Here is a 17166-nt window from a genome sequence, read left to right on the forward strand (position 1 = left end):
AACAGCCTTCCCAAGAAGTTATAAGGCAAGTAGAACTCCAGGTTCTACACATTTGTGAAAAACATACTCCATGCTCGACTCACTATGGAATGTGAGTAAGAAGCCTTTATTTTGGGTATTCAGCACCTTACAACATGAATAACAATGCCGTTTCATTTAAAATTATGTGACTGAAATTTTGACTCTGCCTATCTGATAATCCCAGTCCTTGGCAAAGACTTTAAGTATTCAAATCAAATTAGTATTATAAACCAAAATTTAATCTTATATTTCAGCATCACCATGGGAGTCAAGAAGGATCAAATCGGAATTGGTTGAAGCTCGCATTCAAGTTACAAATTTGGAATCAAGAATAACCCAGATGCAGACTGTCCACAAGGAAACTTTACTCTTATTCGAACAGGAAAAGAAGAGTCTACAACAATCTCTTGAGAAAGAGAGAAGCAAGGTAAGTTAACTTATGAGTGCTATAATCTTTAATATAAATAAATTATCCAATTTTACAAATACAGTCACAGTTCACTCGCCTTAGAAGCCTAATTAATCCACTTTTATTAGCTCATATTATTTAATAACTAGCGACCCCCTGGGTTGAAGAACTCGCTCATGAAATGTATTGATCTCTGAAACCGCAACAGATTTGATGACATTCATTATGAAAACAGCTGAATTCACAAGTTTGATATGGCAGTAAGTTCCATGGGGATCCAATTCCAAATGAAAAAATTCTGTATGTTACTTCAAAACTTTTGTCCGCCAACCTGAATCCCTCATATGTGGAGTAATCCGAAACCTGTACACCGATATCTCAAACCGTTTCAATAATCTCAACATTTAAAGATACTAATAAATAGTACAAAAATGAAATAAATGAGTACCTACATTGGATAATCAAGTGTTAGTGAACAGTGATACAGAGTGTTTTAGAGAAACGGTAAATTTTGAAAGTTTAATAATTTCAAGAAAAACAAATCTTTAAATAAAGTTTTTCATATTCAATAGTATAAATAATGCCATTTTAGAATAATTTTACTATTGAATGATATGAAAAGATTTGTTTTTCTTGAAATTATTTAACTTTCTCTGAAACACCCTGTAGTAGCTTCTACTCACAAATTTAACAATTTGAACAAAAAAAATGTTCATAGCAAATTTTTCAACGTCATAGCAACTGCAATCACAAGTAGTATTATTAATTATGCGTTTGTTACAGACAGACAATAGAAAGGCAGACAGACGTTAGCTTATAAATTAAATATGTTGTGTATTATTCAGCTGAATTCATGTGTCGGTGCATAAAGTCTGTCTGTCTGTCTGTGTGATAACTCCCAAATAGCATCAGCTTTTTTAAATGAATAGGAAATTTATAGAAATAGCATGCAATTAATTCCAGCTAAATGATAAACCAAAACAATTTTTTCTTATGCACTTCCAATGTTACTTTTATATCCTGAAAAAGGACAAGGGAGTGAATCAATTTTGTTGTCCAACGAACTTGACCTGTAAAAAGGTTTTTAAGAATACGTGTTTAAAATTTGAAGCTGATTGATCAATTCTTTCTATTTGTAGAACATACAAACAGACGGACAACGACTTTGGGCTCTAGTAAGTCAAAAGTGAGAACTCGCTGACGATCGTTCAATTAGTTCAATACATTGAAATTTGTAATGAGGTACTAGTTAAACAAAAAATAATACTATTTGAACAAATGTTTGCAACCTATACCAAAAATGTCATTTGTATAATAATTATTATGAATTTATGTCTATGTGACTCCAATATTGCATCTTCTCGTAGGCTGCTGAGGTAGAACAACGTTTAAAGATACTGAAGAAACGTGAAATGGAAACAAGAAAAGAATTGAATGAGCTGCAGTCATCGATGCGTCAAGATAATTCAAGCCTTGAAAAGAAATGCCAAGCGCTGACTCAAGAAAACATGCTTCTCAAGGAGAAAATGAGTGAGGTCAGTACTTATTATCACTATTCGTATAGGCTAAATTTGTATCAGTTTTAGGCATATATTTTCATGGCCTCTCATGAAAGCTCAGATCAAATCTGTTATTTACTAAAACCTTTTTCAGTTTACATAATTTGAATTTTGAATGTGCTATGTGCAATAGCTATCTTAAATATAGTATTGGTCATTTCAACCCGGAAAGAGGTAGAGAGTTTGGAATTTTTTTTATTTTTTTATATGGTAGCTGATAATGCCCGCATGAGCTTTTTTGCTTGTGCGTTGGTGATGGAATGAGTGATTGATCAAACGTCCATGCCTACCAGCGGGATTCAACACCGACCAGGCAGAACTAGCAGACTGGAAAGGATGTAACGCATCAGGCCACTAGACCAACCTGGACCATTTTGAAACAGGTTACCTGTAACCTTCCCAGGTTGATTATTTTATTGATAACTAGCAGGTAACCCGTTATCCGCAAGGGGCTAATAAAAAACTTGACTTACTGAAATCTTGAAGAATTTGAAATAGACCTATAAACTATAACCATCCTCGTTAAATTAAGAATCTATATGCAAACTTTCAAGTTAATCAGTCTAGTAGATCAGACGTGATGATGCGTCATTCGTGAATTTCCAATCCCTTACGTGTATAAGCCGATTATTTCCTCCATTATATATCATATTGACTGCAGCTAGGAACAGAGATGTCAATGTTGAACCACTCTCTCAGGTTCCTTAACAAGGATGTTTTCCTTCTTCCAGGCCGGCGTCTTCCTACAATCTTGCCCTCCATTATCAACTGCAGGAATCTGTACTTCTCATTGCGCATCACATGTCCAAAATACTGAAGCTTCTGACTCTTAATACATTAAAGAACCTCCACTTCAGTCCCAATTCGTTCTAATACCTCAGAATTCCTCACCCTTTCTGTCCATGAAATACGAAGAATGCGCCGATACAACCATAGTTCAAACGCCTGCAGCTTTGCCTCCAATGCTTTCGTTAATGTCCATCCTTCCCCTATCCATACAACAACACTGGAATGATGTAGCACTTCAACAAACGAATTCTAGTCTCGAGAGCAAGGTTCCGATTGCATAATACCCCTCTCATTCTGAAAAATGCTGCCCTTGCCTGCTCAATCCTACTCCTTACTTCCTGGTCGAAACTCCATTTCTCATTGACACAACATCCAAGATATTTGAAGCTTTGTACACGTTCCACCAACTTACCAGCAATTCTCACTGTTGCCTCGACATCTCTGTTCCGAGCTGCAGTCAATAGAATCCAAATTGCATTGATGATCGCCAATCTCCGTCGCGGTGCCGGCATATAGAAGAAGAAGAAGAAGATATATCATAGATTATTCATTTATTCATATGGAAATACAATCCAGGTAAAAACAACAGGCATTTGCCCAAAACTGCTTGGAATACACATTCTATTCAATCATGTTTACAGGTAAACTTTGTAAGCGACGAGAAAACTTCTCAGACGGAAAAGAAATTAAGTGTCGTTGAGAGCCAGCTGGAAGACCTGAAAGAGGAATTGCTGATGACGAAGAAGACAATGGAGGAGATGCAGGCCGAATTGAAGCAGAAGAGAGCGGATTGTCTCCTGTGGGAGGAAGATAAGGCCAAACTCAGTACGCTATCTAGGCGAGTTAGGGTGAGTCATTCACATTACATTGGGATTCACTTTTGCATCGATAACATCAATCAATCAATCACTCTTTATTCAAGACATACAATCAAATTATCTTGCACATGAATTTGCCACATTTGAATCAACATCTTTATTTCCCCAAAATATAAAATCACTAAAATATTTCCAATTAATAGTACAATAATAATTGAAATATACAATACATATATAATCATAGAAATGAATAATACATTCGAATGAGAAAAAAGAAGTTGCACAACTAGCAAAGCGAACTTGTGCACTAGCTGTAAGTTCATTTTCGATTTATTTTTTAATAATTATAATTAATAATAATTAATAATAATTAAATAACAATTTGTAATTTGATTTATCAATTTTTTTTCTCTTTACTAAACATGAAAAAAACATTTACAATAAAAAAAGTCCGTTACATACTTAGATTATTTTCCTTAAACTGTCGTGTAGTATCCTACTATAGAGACTATGTGTCGGGATGCATTCTAAGCATCAATCCTTACATTTGAAAGTGATTCTCCTTAAAGCTTATTTATTTCAACTTATTAACTTTTTAAACTAAATCATATTCAAATGAGTACACTTTAGTGGTAATCCCATCAAAATTAGTAAAATGAATTCTGCTTCCACGCCTGTTTATATCTATCATACATTTTGACCATTTAATAGAATAGAATTTATTGTTTCTCATAAACAACAAATTAATAACACTTATACAAAACTAAACTCTGATATTTGATTTTTGAAGATCAGAAAAATAAGCTGACAAACTTGAAATTCGTCACTTGGAACAACGACAGCAGTCTAAAGTTTTATTATATAATAGTAACACTGTTGAAGATGGTCGTCAAGTCCAAAAGTGTTCCACATGAAATATAAAACTTCGACTCCCATTGTATGAAGGACTTAACTCTTTTTTTTAGGGTGGAAGTAAAAGTTTGATCAGTTTGTTCTCATCAGTTGGTATCCCCACTTCCAACATTCTCTACACTGGTAGTATGCATGCAGAGTGAGAAGGGAAGATGTGTGAGAGACATTCTCACCCCTACATCCCTACGCCCTTTCTCCGTTTTAGGGGTTGAGGCTCATGTTAGAACAGATGGCCTATACTATTATTTACTAAAAATTTAGACTTCTTAGTCGTTTTAAAGTGTTCCACGATAGTCATAAACCAGAAGCTCTTAATGAAAAGTGAAATAGAATAATATTGAAATTCATGTAATATATTTCGACTTATTAGTTTACCTTTAACTACATAATTATTTTTAAAAACTAACAATAATCTATCTGCCACGTTATTGTCCAAATAAAACATGTTATATGCTGTACAATGAGATGTTATAAGCTTGCTAGTCTCATATCTAATATGGATAGTGTTGTAATGTGTAATAATAAATTATTCAACTTCTTTATAGATGAATCTATTGAATTGAAGTTGATTAAAATGTTCGATTTATTTTTAGGATTTGGAATACGAACAAGAAACGAACGACTCAGCTATAAAAGCCGCCAAACTTCAACAGAAGAAATTGATGAAAATGTACGAATTGGAAAAAGAAGTGACCACATTACGCGAAGAAAATAGGACAACCAGGTCAATAAATCTTCAGCATTCAGAATAGAATCGTGACTTAGAATCTTTTTAGAGTTGAATTTTAAAACCTTTTCCAATCTTTGATAAAGTCAAAGATTAAAACATTAACAGTTTTGCTATGAGTTTAACTTTTCAAGTGAACATTTTTTTAAACATGATCACATGTACAGTGAATTTAAACAATTTCCCTCTGAATGAGAATAAGTCTGAGATTTTTGTGAACACATATAGTGAGGTTCACATTATAATGGCAGTGGAGAAGGAAAGAAGAACAGCGTTGCCAATTCTCTGCCTTGCCTCTTTATTCTAAAGAATATAGCTGGCGGTATATCTGATGAAATATTCAATGATCATTTAAACTGATTCAATTGATCAATTATATTTTAATTATAAAGAAGCATTTAATAATAAATTTCCATAATTGAGATTGAATATCTTATTTATTATATTTCTACATTGTTGAAAAACAAAGCAGATTTAGAAAAGGATAGCGTTATCTACTTTAAAATTCTAAAATTATAACTTGAACATTCTTATTTTGCTACCATTTATATTGTTCTAAAGCGGTTTTTTTTTTTGTTCAGACAAGCGATCGGCAACAAACTGTACCTGGAGAACGTGGTGACGGATCTGCGTGCACAGTTGGCCATCCTGAAGGAGCGCGAACAGGAGGTGGTGAAGTTGACCGTGGAGATGGGAGTAATGCAGCAGCGGCAGCAGGAGTGGACAGAGTTAGCCAAGCACATTCTGGGCGGACAGGCGGCCAGTCCCGTCGGTCTGCGTCAGTACATCGAGACACTGCAACAGCGGCAGGCTCTGCTCACTTCCGACAAAACGCATTTGGAGGCCAGGTTGGCTCTTATTTCAATATTAATTAAAAAAAATAACTTCTATCATTCACGTATGGACCTCATCGTCCCTAAGGGATGTCGTTCCACGTTATAAGATGGAAAAAGATAGGAGAACAGCGTTACCGATTCTCTGCCTTCTATAGAGGATACCTTACGCCGATATATCTGATGCAATATGTTCGTTCTTGTCTGAAATAATGAATAATATTTTTTTTCGTCTATAAAATATATTTTTCAATGTTCTTGATAAATATAATTTTCATTGAAATCAAAAATATTTCCTAATTATATTTCTTATTGTTGAAAACGATCCGGCAACGTTGCGGAGCTAAAAAAGGATATTTTTCGACTGCTTTGTCAGATGATAGACAAGATGTCGAATGATAGACAAGGATAGCAACACCAATGTTAATCAAATACTGCCATTATAACGTGGACCTCACTAAATGAGAAAACATGTTTGGAATATCGGTTCTTGGTTCTTTGGAATATCCTAGGTACACAAAGTCGTCCACCTGCTGAAATGTGTAGTGCCCAATTTCCATGTTCGTAGTACAGCCTCTTACCACTGCTGGTTTATCTTCAGCCCCATTGGCTCCACATTATTTACCAATAGCGTCAAGGCTTCTCTCAGTGCTGGCACAGCTCTTGCTATTATGACCAGATCATCTGCGTATCCACAGACCTGCCACAATCGATTCACGATAGTACTTTCATGTGCAATATCCTTGACAGCCTCGTGTAGAGCCAAATTAAACAATAATGCCAACAGAGCATCTCCCTGTCTTACCCCATACTTCACACGGGAACAGTCTTCAACAGTCTTGTCTATCCTTACCCTAGAGTCTATTACCTTATGTCTCATCCAGGGTAGCTGCCACGAGCTTAATAATTTTGGATGGCAGTCCATTATTGTTTAGGGCTTCAAGAAGCTTCCCTTTGCATAAACTAATATAATTTATCATTCAATAAAATAGATATTTTAAACTAGAATGAACAGTTAATATTACATCAATAAACCTAAAAATAGAAAGAAAAATAAAAAATCTTTTTACCATTTTTTAATTATTTAATCACAACATATTTCGGACATAGATGCCATTTTCAGTCAAGACTTGAAAATGGCATCAATGTCCGAAACATGTTGTGATTAAATAATTCAAAAATGGTACTGAAGTTTTTTATTTTTATTACAAGTAGCCCTATACAGAAAAAAGATAATCAATAAACCTGTATCAGCTACCGTCAATAGAAGGCATTAACAAGACAGAGGTTCGGCAACGTTGTTCTCCTATCTTTCTCCACTGCCATTATAACGTGGACCTCACTATAGACTGTGTGTTGGTAAGGAGACCAATGATTGTGAGAGATGAGTGGACCTTTAAGTGGGTTCCGAACCACCGGGAAGCGATTTTCTTCAAACTCATAAATGGTTTAGATAAGTTTGGCTCTTACTACACCTTTACAACAGTAGTAGTAGGCGCATAGAGCGTAAGTAACTCATCTAATCGATAGCTTATCAGCACGACCACGAACCAATCGCTTCCTCAGTACAGTATAGTAATATTAATCATTTCAATTATGTGAATTCTGTAAAAATATAGAATAAACATAGCTGTGACCCGGTATTTTTTATTAATATTAATTGCTGATGTTGATAGTGATCAATTATATCTCAAATATATTAGACTATATTCACCTTATATTTGCTTTACCAAGTAAATTTTCTTTATCAAGAGAATATTATTTCTCCGTAATACATTTCCTTAATAATTGAGATTGAATATTCTGGTAGTTGATTGTATTTCTACTTAGTCTACAAACGATTTGAAATAGGTGTGTATTTGAGGAGTTAGAAAAGGATAGAGCTTTGTGCTTTGCCTAAAGGCAAACGAGGATATCAAACCAATGTTAATAAGGTGCTGACTTTATAACGTGAATCTCAATATATTTTTTCCAGTTCAATCATTTGATTTTAGTATTAAGTTGGACATAATTTTTATTCATATCATTTGCATTAATTCGCACTACCTATCACTGAATTATTAAAATGCCCATATAATATTACTTATACAATAAATTGGCGGAATATGGGGAATAAGTACCTATTGAATTTGTTTCATTGTGTGAAAAGATACTAGTAACATATCTGTAAAATTTTCACTAGTGCCGAAACAAAGGTTAGCTTTGTCTGATATGAGCAGAATAATTAATTTGTATTTAACATAAATTAGGTCAAAATTGAAGATTAGCCTAACTCAAATTAAATGTGAAGTTTTGTCTGGAATTTTTCAAAAATACATGAAGAACCTGCGTCGACCTCCTGTTCTAAACAAGACATTTGTTTAAAAAAATCGAAGAGATGTCATTAGGAACCCGTGCAAATAAGTGAATGAATCAGAAACCATTGCTGTTTTAGAGCGTTTCGTTATCAAAATTTAATTGAACTTATTCAACAATGATGCTTCTGCTCTAACAAAAGATAGGTATTCGTTTATTTTGATGGAAAAATAGATTTGTCACTTCTGGTCCGCTTATCTTCTAGGTTAGTTTTTCAATTCATTAATAGTACTAATTGCCTAATTATTTTATCCAATAATTGTGTAATAATTCCATTACATTTTCTGATATGTTACATGTCTATCAAGTGTCAGTAGATGTGAATAAACTTTGTCTTATGATATAATGTACAACTTTTAATAGTTGTTCTTCTTGATTGTTGCTTATCATGTTTAAAAAGCTGAAATTTAACATAAAATTATCTTATTATCAATATCTATAATAAATTACATAAATATAATTGAAGGCTGATAGTACTTTGATAAATAACTATTTAGGGCCTGCAATAATATCGATACTGTCCATTAAACCCTTATTTATCATTATAATATTATAATGGAGAATTAGTGGCATGTGATAACAGAAATTCGTTTGACATTTAAATTTTCAGGTTACGAGTGTTTGAGGAGAAACAAAAAGAATCGGAATCTGAAATTGAAGCTTTGAGGTCTCAGATTGCACAAATGAAGAGTACCGCGGAACAGAGCAGTGCTGTGGTTCGACGATTGAAACGACAACTTTCTCTCATTATTTGGGTTCGTATTCTGATTTCAGTTTATTTCTACTAAATTAATAACATATCTTCTTACTTATTTACTTACTCCTTAGCTCTACAGGTCTTTACAACACTTGGCCTCCCTCACATATCCTCTCCATCAGTCTCGATCCTCGGCCTGCCTCCTCCAGTTACAAACTTCGAGCATCCTTGGATCGCGTTCCACATAATCTGTACACCTATTTCTCAGTCGACCTTTCCTGCTTCTGTTGTATATCTTATACTTCCACATACATATCTGCTTACAGTTATAAATTTAGGCAAGCCGGCACATGTCAGAGGTTTGATTCGCCTTATTTTCTGACATTCTTTGTATATCCCTCACTTTATTGCCCAACACACAATCATAGTCTGATGTGGACATCGTCAGAAATAAGTTTACAGTCCATCTTTCTTGTAATTTTCGATTCCATATTAAATGCTAGTTCTGATTAAATGTTTATCAAACTACAAAAATATTATTTTGACTATATTACTATTTTTAAAGTATATTGACTGTTTTTAATTTTATTGTATTTTGACGTTTGTTACAACACTTTGTGTTTCATGACAATAAAGGATTATTGATTGATTGATACTGTGCTGTTCTGTTTTCCCCTTATATCATAAAGGTTGTTATTCTTCTCCAGACCACTTCTAATTTTCTATTTTCCCCTTTATTAGATTTTACCGTGTGTATGTAACCTTGATAAAAACAGATTTTTATAGAAATTTGGATGAAGTCAAATTAGTTTTTATGTTCTTCTTGATAGATTCTCGTGTGTGTGTGTAATCTTGATAAAAACTTATTCTTATAGAAAATTGAATAAATGCAATCAATTGGTATGTTGTATGTATGTATGTATGTTATAGGAAAGGAATGACCTGCGTGAAATGGTTGATTCATGCCAAAAAGAGTTCACGGTAACAACTAGCTCAGCACTGGACATGCAGCAAAACAACAAAGTTGAAGCTCTAGAAAAGGTTATTGAAGGCTATAGGCAGCGTATGGAGAAACTGGAAGCTGATCCTAGTGAGTATTCCATGATTAATTGAAAGTGTTTGATAAATACGAATTTCTATCAAGCTGATTTTCAGAGAGTACTTTACAATGTTTAACAACGTTGTATGTGTAATGTTTTATTTTCATCTTAACTTCATCAATCACGATGTAATTCATTTAAAATCGATTGATAAAATCATAAAACTTCTAAAATTTCCAAAGTTCTTATTGATTTTCATTTCCATTGCCCTTGAAAAATTATTTGACCTTGTGTTAGTTTTATCCCCTACTCCAATATTCTCTACAATGCACACCAATAAAGTTGATTATTTGGTTTCGAATGAATTACTCTGTAGCATTACTAAAATTGTTTTGTTTTCATCCTAAAAATGTTATATAGGCTACACTTTTCCTATTATCCATAGGTTTTAACTCAGGAGTATTATTGTTTTCCAATCAATAAAATCTACATTTAACAAAAGTAATCTACTTTTTAATTTTCACTAGTTGGTTAAAGTTAGTTGCAGAAATCCATTTCCAATACTGTAGCTGCTTTCTTATCTAATAATTTGGCTAATATCGCTTTTAAAGAAGTAATTGTTCTACATCCATTGTTTGAGAACATTGATACACATTTATTGCAAAAATAATAAAAAATTGAATATGCTGATTTACATCTACCATCCACTTTATATGGATTCCAATAATTATTATTATGTGGAGATTCATTTCCTTTTCAACTTTTACAATAGTCTTCTATCCAATCTTTTAGGTAATATCGTTCTTGAAGAACTAATATAAATAATCAAAATATAACTTTCAACAACGAGAAGATCGTAGAAGAATCATGGTGTATGTGACGATCGTATCGCCATCATCCAACTATCAATTTCAACTATCAATCCAACTATTCACAACTTTCAATATAATGTCTTCCAGTTTTTAACAGCGCTTTTAAATTTTCTTGAGTTTCCTATTATCTTGATGTGTGCAGGAAGTAAAATGTGGAATTTTGGTGCTAGGTGGTTTAAGTGTCGTTGGTATGTTGCCTTCCTAGCCACGTTCGTGATAAGAAGGTTTCTATTTCTTGTGTTATGACTGTGGTTTCTGTTTTGAAAGCTTTCTGGGTTTTTGTGCAGTCTGCAAATAGTTTCTAGGGAATGGAGCTGTCTCGTCTCGTCATCACACCAAAATCAAACACATATCAATGATAATTTGTACATGAATGTAATTCATTGAATAATTTTAGGTTTAGCGATAGGAAATGCGCCTGGAATGAGAGACAGTTGCGGTGGTAGTCCTGCCAATGCGGCAGAGTTGGAAAAGATCAAAGCCGAACGAAACGCTCTTCAGCTGGAGAAGGAAGCTCTGTTGAAGAAGGTCGATGAACTCTCCGAGCAAATGGAGTACAGAGCGCTCAAAGGAGACTTCGATATTAGGCAGAACAAAATATTGCATTTGAGGTAAGAATTTCGTCAAGGAAAATACAAAATAACGTCCTTACAATTAAAATTGTAAGATAGTGATAGAATTTTAAATGTAGTTGGTCTAGAAGTTTCTATTCCGACATGTCCAATAATATAATTTTTAATTGAAGGATTTTGAGTTTAAGTCAATTTTAAGTCTTCAACCACCAGTTCAGCAAATTTTTGTGACAAATCCAAGCTTTTCTATTCAATATACTGTATGTTACACCTGTACATCTTTACTATGTAGAAATCTAATATTATTCCATGGAATTTTCATAACTCAATAATTGAATCAGTCTAGTTTCAAATAACTACAACGAAAAATACAACAACGAAGAATATCATAATAGTATTCATTATACAGTAGATTCAAATCAATAACAGCATAATAAATTTTATGAAGTCAGTAAAATAAAAATTACTAACACGAATCAAATCTGTAATTGATTCAAGGGATGTCATTTAAGAATAAAATTGAATTGTTTTACAGTGCGAAGGCAGGTCAAAAAAATCTACCCCTGGTGGGACTCGAACCCACAATCCCCGGTTTAGGAGACCGATGCCTTATCCATTAGGCCACAGGGGCTTGCTGAATATCGGTTCGAACTGTTCTTACACTAATGACGGATAAGAAACAGCCTCAGCAATAAACAAATTTAACTGATTCCATCAACCTTCTTTGAGTTGTCAATTATATTTTTATTGATTTCCAGAATGAACCCAATATCAGAAGCCATGTCCAGCCATGATTCAGACCTGGACACGTGTCGTGCCGAGATTCTGAGACTGAAAGAGCGCATTCGGCTCATGCAAGAAGGAAAAACACTGGACATCACTCACCAAGTAAACGAGCGAGTCGACTACAACACTGCCAAAGAAGTTGAAGGTACATGAATCATATTATTTCACCATTTTCACCATCGAAAGGTCACTCATAAAACTACTAAGAGAGTTTGAGAGTCCAACTTGAGTACCGCTGACTTGTGCATTCACTGGGAGTTGGGAATATATGGTGGCTGCTCAGTGTTATTACTTGGACCTCAAGTCAATATAATCCCCTACGCATCAAAAGAATATTCATTTACGGTATTCTAAATATGTTATTTAATATTATGGCTCCAAAACGATTGAAATGCCAATAGGAATAATCTTGAATAATCGAGACTTCAACTTTGCATTAAATGATAAGATATATGAATCATAAAATGTATGATATTAATATAATATGATGAGATTTCGAACGTATCATACTTTTCATACGCGGCTTCATGAGACCGTTAATAACTGACTTGATGATGTATCCATTGAACATTTTTTAAATTTCAAAATTATAAAGTACTGTAAAGTGTGCATGTTTATTCAACTGATTTTTGTCAGTACTGTAACCTTAATTTATGTAATAATAAAAATAAATTACATTTACAACAATACTTTTACAAAACTTTAAAAATAAGACATTCATAAATTGCAGATGTAGGCTATTTTAAAGTACTCTACGCACATTCAGCGTAGGACCTGGTTCGTCTACTCTTGAGTATCCTGTCAACTGTACTGTGAAATCTGTACCTGAGTACTCTGTGAGAAGTACCTTGCACTGAAAACTGTGCCCAGTGTCTTGGAACCCGTCTGCAATCTATGAATTAAGTAGCTACTGTTGTCAATATGAAATTTCCATATTTAATTCGTATTACATGATTACGCAACTTCTTAACAATATGTAGTAAACGTTTACTCCAATATTTGAGATGTTTTTGATTATCATCTCTTTTTTATCTTAGTGAAAATGAAAACTTGGATTCAATGTGTTATTTATTTCCAGAACTAAGAGAGAAACTGAAATCGGTGGAACGACAAAACCAGAAGCTGTGTGAAATGTTCAAGATGACCGGGCAAGAGTTTCGAGATGCCATCAACATGCTGCTCGGTTACAAGGTTGATGCGCTCGCCAATAAAATGTACAGGCTCACCAATGTCTACTCGGACGCCCCCGATCAACATCTTCTCTTCAAGGTATTCAATGCATTCAAGTTTGCACAAACTATGTACTTCATTGTATTATTAAAACTGTTTTGTATTTGTGTTGTAGAAAAAAACTTTGTGTGTAGGAGTGGACGGTGTTGGTAATGAAGTGTAAGTGGTTTAATGACTTGAAAGTCAAAACATTGTGGAGCGGCGAAGATGAAGTGTAGAAAACACTGTGGAATGGCCACAGTGGAATTATTTTTGGGAACTCTTTTCGTAATAATTTTGGTGTTGCTTCATAGTCCATATCATTTTAGTTTATATTATTGATGATTTTGATGTTTCTTTTATCTGCTACTATAAGTTTCATATTTGCAAGGTTTTCTACTATTTTGTTTGTATCTTGTTTTCAGTTTTTTCTAAAACTCAATAGTATATTAGTTAAGTTATCTTATCTTCATTTTAATGTATTGTTTTCAAAGTGTATGCTCAATTTGCGTTATGAGGGTAATAATGGGATTCAGTTCCTGGTACCGGTACCCTCAAATATGTAAATTTTCAAATAAATAAATAAAATGAGATAGTAGAGTATTTAGCTAAGAGTATATTATAATTTATTCATTTAACTAATTTTATTTTATTCAATATTTTTTTACAAAAAAAAAATCAAAGATCGGGGGAGAAAAACTGAGGAAACCTTGTTCTATTTCTCTCCCAAGTTTTGGTAACATTAAGTCCAAAATAGGGTTATATCTGCTAGGTTTTCACTTGAACAATATTTTCAGTCAAAAAATATTTTTGCAAACCATATTTTTGAATTTAGATGTTTCAAATACCAAAATTATAATAATTTATGTCACTCAGTTATTTTCAAAATAGTAAATATTCACTTATGAGAGAAATTTCATTAAACATGAATAGAAAAACAAACTTACTCTTAAAAGTACAGCTATTTATTTTAATTAAATGTCTCCACTTCCTTCTATCGTCCACCTTACCAACTTAACTTCGTGTAAAGTGTAAAATAAATACATTCTACACCAATCTAACCTCGTGTAAACTGTTAGAAAAATTATCTACTTTTGTCGCTTACTATATTCTGACACTTTTGAATACGTGCATTTCACTTTTTAACACTTTCAGCCACTTTCTCCGCTACCCTCTAACTATGTTTCGACCTTCAACAGCCGAGGTTTCAAGATCCTTTTTCAACAGTTTATTAGTGTAGTTGAGCCTATCAAACAGCTCAAATTTAATAAACTTGAGGAAAGCATTTCAACAACTATTATATAATTTAAAAAAACTAAGGTCGATTGAATAAAAGCTAGCAATTGCTAATTCTAAGTAAGTTTCGTGCAAATGCTAGGATTCGAGTCACTTGTAAAATCTTATCTGTATAGCTAGAACTAATGACTAGTTGCTAGTCACTAAATTCTAGTTTTAATTTAATTGACCCAATGTTCAATTGTATTTCTTATGCATTATGTTTTTAAAATCATAAACAAAATCATTGATTGTTTCCATCATGATATTTTGGAATGGCCTTCATACAGTCATTTTTCAGTTAATACAGCAGGCATTCAATTTGGTTTGCCCAAACTATTTTATGTTTTCTTTTTGAAGTGGTTTCCCAGACATTAAACATTAATATTGTATTTTTTTATTCTTTTGCAGCTATCACAATCAGGAGACATGGAGCTGTTAGAGACACCATTTTCGAACACACTGGGAGACCTGATTGATCAGCACCTCTACCAAGAAAATTCAATTCCAACGTTCCTTTCCTCCATAACTCTCCTTCTGTTCCAGCGGCACACGCTCTGCATATCTGTTATGCCTCAAAATACCACCTAAAATTTAGACAATGCTCATCAGTGTATTCCCAAAAAATAATTTATTTTTGTAGGCTTTTGAGTTTTAACCACGTATTATTATTGTTTTAAATTGAAGAGATCAAGAGTGTATGAATAAGAAAATGATGATATAGTATTGCATGCGAAAGGGATATTGAATGCTAAAAGTTGAGTTGCTTTGTAGATACTATAAACACGACATTTTTTATGTAAACTTATTCTATCATTTCATTAATTTTTGGTAATTAATCAGTTTTCATCTGGCAATTTAATGACTGTTTGACAATTATTCTGACATTTACAATAACTGTAATATTAATTACAGTTGACATGTAACATGTATCATGATTTTCTAGCGGTCTTTGAGCTTTGATTTCCTTATAGAAAGGAGATATCTTCTTCAAGAAGAATGAAACATGATCTTAAATCTAAATAAAATTTAGAGTATCATTGTGTCCTGAAAAGTTGCAAAATGCCTTGAAAATATTATTCCAGAAACTATTGTTATTATTTTAATTTATAGATAGTTACTAAAAATATACTAGGTTCAAATAAAATATTTCTCAGTGACAAAAAGTGAAAATGCTTTGATGTTAAACGTCCTTTTACCGACTACACATTTGTAAAGAAATCCTTTATGTACGGTACTAACTCATTCGACTAACTATGTACTATTTAATAAATCTTTTTGAAAACTATCTAACATATTATTTTATGTGTCAATATCAATTTATTGACTACCCCTGCGCATGCATATGAATTGGTCTATCTGTGTATCATTGGTCTGAATGCTGCCGTTTTTTGCTGCCAAGGATTATTTTAAAATTCACCTGAAAACCAACACACAAAAAGATTCTAAACATTATTGGTCTATCTTTATTGTCAACAATTATAGTTATAATTCCAGCATATTCAATTCCTATTCTTTGAGTTTATCTAATTCAGCTTTTGAAACTTCTAGAATACCTAGTAGCTATAGGCTACTTGAGCTTTAAATTCACACGGTAAAAGGCAGACATTTATGTAAAACTTTATTTTTAGAATAATTTATTATAAAGAAGTCAGTTTCAATAGAGAATGTTTTCCTTTCTCTGAAGTTTCCGTACCGCATGCATCTTTATTCAATATTTGTATTGATCAAAAAACTAATAATTATAGTAGCCTATCATAAAAAACAAACATGACAGAAAAGTTCTAATTATAAGAAAAATTGAAATGCACTGATATATTTCAGATAAAAAATCCAATCGTCCGGTGCAAACAATAACTATTTCTTAGGGTATTCCTACTAAATATAAGGAATATAAAACAAAAATTTTTATTGATAATGCCAGGTCTATCATGAAAACAAAATACTTATTCGGCAAATAGTCCAGTCAAGGAAAGGTTAAGAGAGAAAAGTTTGGGAGACAATTTTTGACCCCGCAGTTCTGTTTAGGGTAGTGAGGAGGTAAACATATCAAAAGTCCCCACCCCTACCCCGTGTGTTAAGGGGGTGGTTCAAAGGTACAATTTTTAGGTTTCTCGCATATAACTCGAAAACTATGTATCTTCGAACATAACTGTTATATACAAAATTAAAGCCTACATAATTTCCTATAATATTTAATCCACAACTTTATATATTTTCTAGTTTTCCAGATATCCGCTCTTAAAGATGTGATATTTTTAAAAATAGCAAGTTTGCTTCCATTTTTCTCTA

General features: G+C 33.0%; 1 protein-coding gene and 1 non-coding gene across 2 annotated transcripts; one reads left to right on the forward strand and one right to left on the reverse strand.

The window, feature by feature from the left end:
- The first annotated feature begins 262 nt into the window (after positions 1-262).
- Positions 263-16162, forward strand: LOC111047301 (mitotic spindle assembly checkpoint protein MAD1). Its single transcript, XM_039428542.1, has 11 exons — positions 263-448; positions 1798-1965; positions 3420-3626; positions 5102-5232; positions 5817-6083; positions 9034-9178; positions 10051-10210; positions 11430-11643; positions 12363-12535; positions 13469-13659; positions 15286-16162. Exons 1-11 carry the CDS (start codon positions 362-364, stop codon positions 15463-15465), a joined length of 1923 nt encoding a protein of 640 aa, XP_039284476.1. The 5' UTR covers positions 263-361; the 3' UTR covers positions 15466-16162.
- On the reverse strand, positions 12163-12235 carry Trnar-ccu. Its single transcript has one exon. It is a non-coding gene; the product is annotated as a tRNA-Arg (tRNA).
- Positions 16163-17166: the final 1004 nt, after the last annotated feature.

Source organism: Nilaparvata lugens, chromosome 5 (assembly GCF_014356525.2).
Source record: "Nilaparvata lugens isolate BPH chromosome 5, ASM1435652v1, whole genome shotgun sequence".
NCBI classification, from domain to species: domain Eukaryota; kingdom Metazoa; phylum Arthropoda; class Insecta; order Hemiptera; family Delphacidae; genus Nilaparvata; species Nilaparvata lugens.

What these genes read in the sequence shown, in the direction of transcription:
- LOC111047301 (XM_039428542.1), top strand. Translation starts at nt 362, where the DNA reads ATGCAGACTGTCCACAAGGAAACTTTACTCTTATTCGAACAGGAAAAG. An exon ending in AAAACGCATTTGGAGGCCAG is followed by an intron (nt 6,084 to 9,033) that starts GTTGGCTCTTAT and finishes TTAAATTTTCAG; the next exon opens with GTTACGAGTGTTTGAGGAGA. An exon ending in ATCAACATCTTCTCTTCAAG is followed by an intron (nt 13,660 to 15,285) that starts GTATTCAATGCA and finishes ATTCTTTTGCAG; the next exon opens with CTATCACAATCAGGAGACAT.